The 6,560-nt window shown below is 36.9% G+C and overlaps 1 protein-coding gene across 5 annotated transcripts in view; it reads right to left on the bottom strand.

The window, feature by feature from the left end:
* Positions 1-6,560, bottom strand: part of SASS6 (SAS-6 centriolar assembly protein) — a 23,944-nt gene that overhangs the window by 12,920 nt on the left and 4,464 nt on the right. For all 5 annotated transcript variants that reach the window (XR_003092707.1, XR_003092708.1, XM_025197300.1 and 2 more), the window contains exons 2-6: positions 5,067-5,146; positions 2,732-2,836; positions 2,209-2,380; positions 1,191-1,268; positions 183-302 (exon numbers count right to left, since the gene is read on the bottom strand). Coding sequence is in view for 3 of the 5 variants with exons in the window: in XM_025197300.1 (XP_025053085.1) it covers positions 183-302; positions 1,191-1,268; positions 2,209-2,380; positions 2,732-2,836; positions 5,067-5,146 (555 nt within the window). In the remaining 2 variants the exon portion in view is untranslated. The remainder of the gene's footprint in view (positions 1-182; positions 303-1,190; positions 1,269-2,208; positions 2,381-2,731; positions 2,837-5,066; positions 5,147-6,560) is intronic.

Genomic DNA, 6,560 nt, shown 5'->3' with positions numbered 1-6,560 from the left:
AACCCAGCTCAAGGCAGAGGGGGGAGGGGATGACAGGACGTAGGCCTCTGTCCCCATGCATCTGCCCTCTCCCTCCCCCCTGCCCCGATCATTCATGACAGGCAATTTGCTAGTTAAATTTAGAAAATGCTGTATGTACATCAGAAGATTTTAAGACTGTTTTTTCCCTTTAGTACTCTTACCTGCAGGGCCTTTTCCTTCTCATTTGTCAGTTCTTGAGCATGCTTATTTGTTAATGCTGCTGTGTGTGATGTCCATTCACTCCTTAACTTATCTAATTCCCGGCTCTTCTCTGACAAGCTCTGCATAATTTAAGAAAGCATAAAGACATATTAAGTGCTTAAATTTAATACTCTGCATTACATTATTTTTTGCATCCACGGATAAGAAAGTGCTTTAGAGAAAATTAATTAAATCCTCACACAAGGCACTGAAATATATAATCAGTTTTACAAAGTGGAAACAGACAATGGCCCAGAGTATTCAAACAATAGCAAAGCTAGTAAAATATACTTAACACTCCGTCTTTTGATATAACGCCTACATTGTTCTACTTTGTATACAATTAAAAATGAACACACACAGCTGACATGCTACAGGACTGTAAATTCTTGCTGGGATCCTATGAACCCTGCTGACTTCCTGCCCCTGGGACACAGGGCTGGACTCGACGATCCTTCAGGGTCCTTTCCAGCCCGAATGTCTATGAAATCTATGAAATTCTTAACATTTAAAACACACTTTTCAGTAGGAAAAAGTATCAGTATCTTGGCATTTTTAAAAATTTGCAATGACAGAAAACTACATAGCAATTTCAATAGCATAAAAATTATAAAAATTGAGCTAGTGTTTAAAAATATTAACTGTCTGACAAAACCCAAACACACACAGAAAAGGGGGAACAGCTTAAATCTGCCTCTCTCCCCTTTAACTCAAAAATGGCTAAAGTAGCTTATAAGACACAAGTGAAACTGCTACAGGACCCATCATAGACCATTACATTTTAAACAATTACCGTTACACGTTTTAGGACAGTCTCTCAGTTAACTGGCATATTTTGTTATCCGGCACCCCCCCATTCCCCATGGATGCCGGATAACACAGTTTTTGCTGCATGTGTTACACAAAAACTTCAACAAACGAACATTCAGTAAGACACGCATGTAGTTGTTGTATCATATTTAACTTACCTGCTGTGTAAAGTTCAGCTGTCTGGTAAGGTCATCTTCAGTTTTTTTTAGCTTTTGCTCCAAAAGCAACTTTTCTTCCTATGAAATTCACATTTTAAGTGAATACCATTTTAAAATTTAAATTAGCATTCTTATTTAAAGATGCCAAAGCCAAAAATACCTATTCATTAAGCTATTAAAAGGTACTGTAAAAATAATTTAAATATTACATTATGTATATTTCAAAGAGCAAATGCTGTCTATGTTCATTTAAAAAACTTCAGGACAAAAGGCACTGCTACTGAATTCAGTTTGTTTTACAGAATTTCCCTAACAAACTGGGATCTTTGTGGAGTATTATTTACCAAGGAACTGTCTGAATACCTAAAAGACCAAGGGGGAAAAACTGTGAACTATATCGTTTTTAAACATAATTTCTTTATGTTAAAGAGGCCACGTGTACTTTACTAAAACAAAAATCCTATGCAATAAGATTAGTGAACTGTGGACTACACGCTCAGGATTTTTCAAACTCAAATTTTTTTTCATTTAATCATTTAAACCTGACAAGCTCCTGAGCATATCATCTTCACATTCATATCAGTAAGTGTTAATGAAGAACATAGAGCTATTCGAAATTCAAGAAGCTCTCCATTTATGCAAGAGTATCTCTACATAGTTCCAAGGATCCAATAGCACGATTGAAGCCCATAATTTATGGTATTTCATGTTCGCATTTGGACTGATCAATAGCACAAGGCAATGAAGCAAAAATTTTAACAGGTTCATTTGCCCTAAACAATTGCACTTCTATATTCATTACAGTGGAAATACATAGTGCAAATTATAAAATATTTATTTTTAAAACAAGCATGCTCTCTCACTATTTTTATCCCTAGAGAAAAAGTATACTGATTTAATTTTATGTGCATCTAAATAACTGCATGCAAAGTTACAAATAAACTAACTTACACACACACATACAATCCTGCATACAAGTTATAAGTTAAAAACTTGCCTACTTAAATCTTAATCCTACCTTAATGCATTTCAAGCAGTTAGCTAGAAACTTCTTTATTTCTGCATCATTCCCTGGTAGAAATTGTAGTGAAAGATGTGTAAGATGTTTAAATGGGTTAGTCTCCACCACATTTAAAAAAACAGGTTTATGATCCAAGGCAGATGCTGAAGAAACCAACTGCAGCAAAAACCTAATGGGAAGGGAGGGAAAAATATTTATTACCTCAAGCATCTTTATTTACTGAAATTGTCTGTAAATTCCAATCTGTTTTCACTTGGAAAAAATTAATAAGCATTTCACCCCTGTTGGGCAGTTTGACCCATACAGTTCCAATGTACTATCTGAAGGAATCCAGCTGCAGAATAAGGGCCTATGTCTTTACTGAATTACAATTATGTTAATGTAAAAGAGAATCCAAGACTTTACCTTGTACAGTAACTTCACTTTATGATATTTATTGTCATAATGGCAGCTCTAAAAAGATGCCGGATTTTAAAACTGTCTTTGAAAAACTGATATAAAGTAGTTATATATTATTTACCTTGGGATATCTTTGTTTTGTTCCTGAATGCACTGTTGAAGCAGATCTATAAATCTTTGTGGGAAGGCAGAAAAATCCACCAAAAGACCCTGCTGAAATTTTAAACTACATGAAGAAAAAAGAAAAAAAAGTTACATTTCTACAGAGTATTTTTATTTGCACTAGTGAATAAATATTTTCCTGATTAATTCAGAAAAGTGTGTTCACCAGAGATGTGGGGCAGAAAATTTTCCAGTGCGTTATTTTTCCGTGGGAAATTTTCCATTTGTAAAAATTGATTGTTTCATTAAATTCACTAGCAGCAATGGATGGATATAAATAAAACATTAGGCAAGCTTGGCGGGCAGCAGAGAATATGCCTCCTCTCACATATTGGAAGGGATTCTGTAATACCCGACTGTTGTCCAGGATTGCTCTAAGGATCCTACGCATCCCACCAACAGCAGCTTCTTGTGAATGGAACTGGAAGACTTTCAGCTCAAACATGACAAAAAAGAGGAATAGATTAACAAATGAACACACTGCTAAGCTGGTTTCTATTTCTCAAAATCTCTTACTTCTGAAGAATCAGTCAGAAGCACAGTTAGTGAAGAAGATGCAGTGTGATGATAAGTTGCCCTTGCCCACAGACTCATCGGTAAAACCATCCTTTAGTGAAAGAGAACGTGGTTCAAATAGTTCTGAATCAGATTTGCCTCAATCTGATTCTGAAATGGAACTAATTAGTGCAAGTGATTCTATAGACAGTGACAGTGAAACTGGAGGTGCCGCAATGACCTCAGCGGACGAAAGTTAAACTCTGTTGAAGTAGATGAGTGGACAACCACAGCATATCATGCACAGTTCTTTGGGTGTACTAAAATTAATGTGTTAACAGTCTTCAGTGCCTTCGTTTTTTCTCTTAAAATTAAACAAACAATGTAAGGGAATTACATGCTATTGTGTATTGTCTTTACAATTTTACAAGTATTCCAATAAAAATTGTTTCATTCCACATTAAGCTTTGAATTTGTTTGGCTATAACATTTAAACCACATTAAGTGTGCTGTATTTTTTTTTCCTAATCAAATATTTCAGTTCAAATACTTGTGGCTATTGGAACATAAAATTAACATGGGGGTACTTTTTTAGTTTTGTTTACTAAATATAAATAAAATAAACATGCTAAATCAGATCATGCTCTATTAAAGGTACTGGAAAACCCATATCTCTGGTGTTCACTCCTGCACTCTGAGCTACAAATCCAAAGTGCTATAAGAAAGATGATTAAGTAAAGACTGCAATCACCAGAGATGAATTTTGATGTTTTTCAAATTAGCTTTCTCTAAACTGGGGTATTAAACTTACAAGCTCAAGGGGCTGGTAGAGGAGCCAGGAATCTGGAGACAGGGCCTGCTGCTGAAATCCACAGAATGTGTGTCAGCAGTGGGGGGGCAAGCAATGCTGTTAACCCGCACCACTGCTGCTCACCCAGCAGCTCTCCAGACTGCTACATCAGGATCCTGCCAGCAATGAACCCTGTGATCCAGATCTGGCCCAGGCAGCGGGGAGAGTTAGATGTCCCTGCTTTAAATGAATCCAAATTTCACAAACCTTGAGGAAATTAACACGCACCTTTCAAATGGAAGTCTCCTTATATTACACTGTATTGCACAGAGTTAAGTTTTGGCTAAGTGTAACTTGCTGATTTTACAAATAAATTTTACAACTCAGAAACTGAAAACGCTTTGAGACAGGAAGTGTTTTTCATGTTGTGTATAATATGAGACCCAACATCACGGACCAGATTGTGGCCTCTGGACACTAATAACCTTTTCAAAACCTTTTTGCCACTCCAAGGTGATCAGTTCTTATTGAGTTGGCCACGCTGATTTCCACCTAATTTTCCTGAGCAAATACAACTAAACTAGGACTCAGAAATGGTGATAACCCCAAATTTATCTAAATGAAAGGCTCAATTCTGTGAACACTTGCTCATATAAATAATCCTCACTTTTGCAAGTAGGCCGGCTAAATCACTGACAATGTTCTAACACCCGGTAGTAGTTACAGGCAAAAATGTGGGGAGAACCATGGTCTGGGAGATAGGTAATTAGATGCAAAATCAGAAACCCAGATTCTACTGAATCACTTCATCTCTCTGCAACTCAGCTTCTCATTTATTAAATGTGGAGTACTTTTGTGCTTTTTAAAGCACTAAGAAATCTACAGATGAAAAATGATGCAAGAGTTGGAAGATTATTATTTGCTCATTGGGAAGATTTTTTTTTTAACTAAAAAGGATCAGTTGTTTATTACCATTTCTAAATGTTTCATACAATACTCTGTAACTTGCCTTTGAAAATCCTCCTCAGATATCACAAGGTTATAAAGAAAAAAGGGGTCAGTATCATCAGTCAGTTGAACAACCAAGTCCTAAAAGGAAAGATTTTTAAAGATTATTATAAGCATTTAAAATCATTTACATTTAGATGTCAGAAATTATAGACAAAATATTTAATTTTTTTATAAAAAAATTAAGATTCCTACCGGTGAAAGGGGAAGAGAAAAGCATAGTAGAATTTAGTGCAATTCCAATTTTACATATTACAGTATAGAAAATGTTGAAAATCTGATGTTTAAGCAAAGCTACTTGAACTTTCAGCAGCAATTACTTCTAAAATGAGGGCACTAATTCATCGTTAACTGATTTTTTTTCCTAAAAATTTGTTCTTTGAAACTATTTTGCAACTTTTTAATCTACAGGAAGAGCAAATCTGAGCTCCTGTCATGTAACGGGCTGATTTCAATGAAATTCTGCACAAACATTAAGAATTTCCTGTGTAGATCTAATTTCAGAACTGAGGTCCTTACTGAATCATCAGGAGAAACTTGCACTCTTTAGAATGGCTCAACGCAACTTGTACGACTAAAAACAGGAAAAATAAAAAATAGAGCCCTTATTCTCTACCATAAACATTCATCCTTGCTCCATAAAGAATCTTTCTTCCTGTGCAGTTCTTGGGTTTTTGGATAAGTAGCCAGCAATTTGAGAATGTACTATTTGAATACAGGCAGACAAGGTTCCTTGGGTGAATTTGATATCTTTTATTAGACCAACCCAAATAGTTGGAGAATAGGTATTAAGCAAGCTTTCGGGTTCAAAAACCCTTCGTCAGGCTAAGGAAGTTTCAGCAGTTGGTGTGTGCTCTTCCTGGATGGAATGAAAAGTAAACAAGCCAGGGGCTGGGCTGGGCTGGGCTGGGGAGTCAGTTGCCAGGCAGATTATAATGTATCAAAAATCCAATGTCTATGTTTAGTCCATGATCTCTAGTATCCAGGAGGTTGATGAAATGGAGCTCATAGGCTTGTCTCTGAGAAGTGTTGTGTAAATTTCCCTTGAGGATCAGAACTGAGAGATTGGAGAGAGAGCGGCCCTCCTGTGAGAAATGTGCCCCCACCGGTAATTGGGTATTTCTGTCTTTGATGGATTTCCGGTGTGTGTTCATTCTGGTGCGCAGTTGTTGTTTGGTCTCTCCTACATATTTTCCATCAGGGCATTTGGTGCATTGGATGAGGTATATTACATTTCTGGAGGTGCAGCTGTAAGAACCGGGAATGCTGATGGCTCTGTTGTGGGGTGTAGTAATAGTGGGGGTGGTGGAGATGTGTTGGCAGGTTTTGCATTTCTTGTCCTGGCACAGTCTGGATCCTTTTGGTGTGTTCTGGGCTTGAGGAAGTTTGCTTCTGGTGATGAGGTTGGCAAGGTTCGGTGCTTGTCTGAAGGCTAGGATGGGTGGCTCTGGGAAGTTCTTCTTAAGAATAGGGTCTCTGTCTAGTATGGGTTGCA

Source organism: Alligator sinensis, unplaced genomic scaffold (genome assembly GCF_000455745.1).
Source record: "Alligator sinensis unplaced genomic scaffold, ASM45574v1 scaffold647_2, whole genome shotgun sequence".
In the NCBI taxonomy this organism is placed as follows: domain Eukaryota; kingdom Metazoa; phylum Chordata; order Crocodylia; family Alligatoridae; genus Alligator; species Alligator sinensis.
This window is presented reverse-complemented; position numbering and strand designations above follow the sequence as displayed.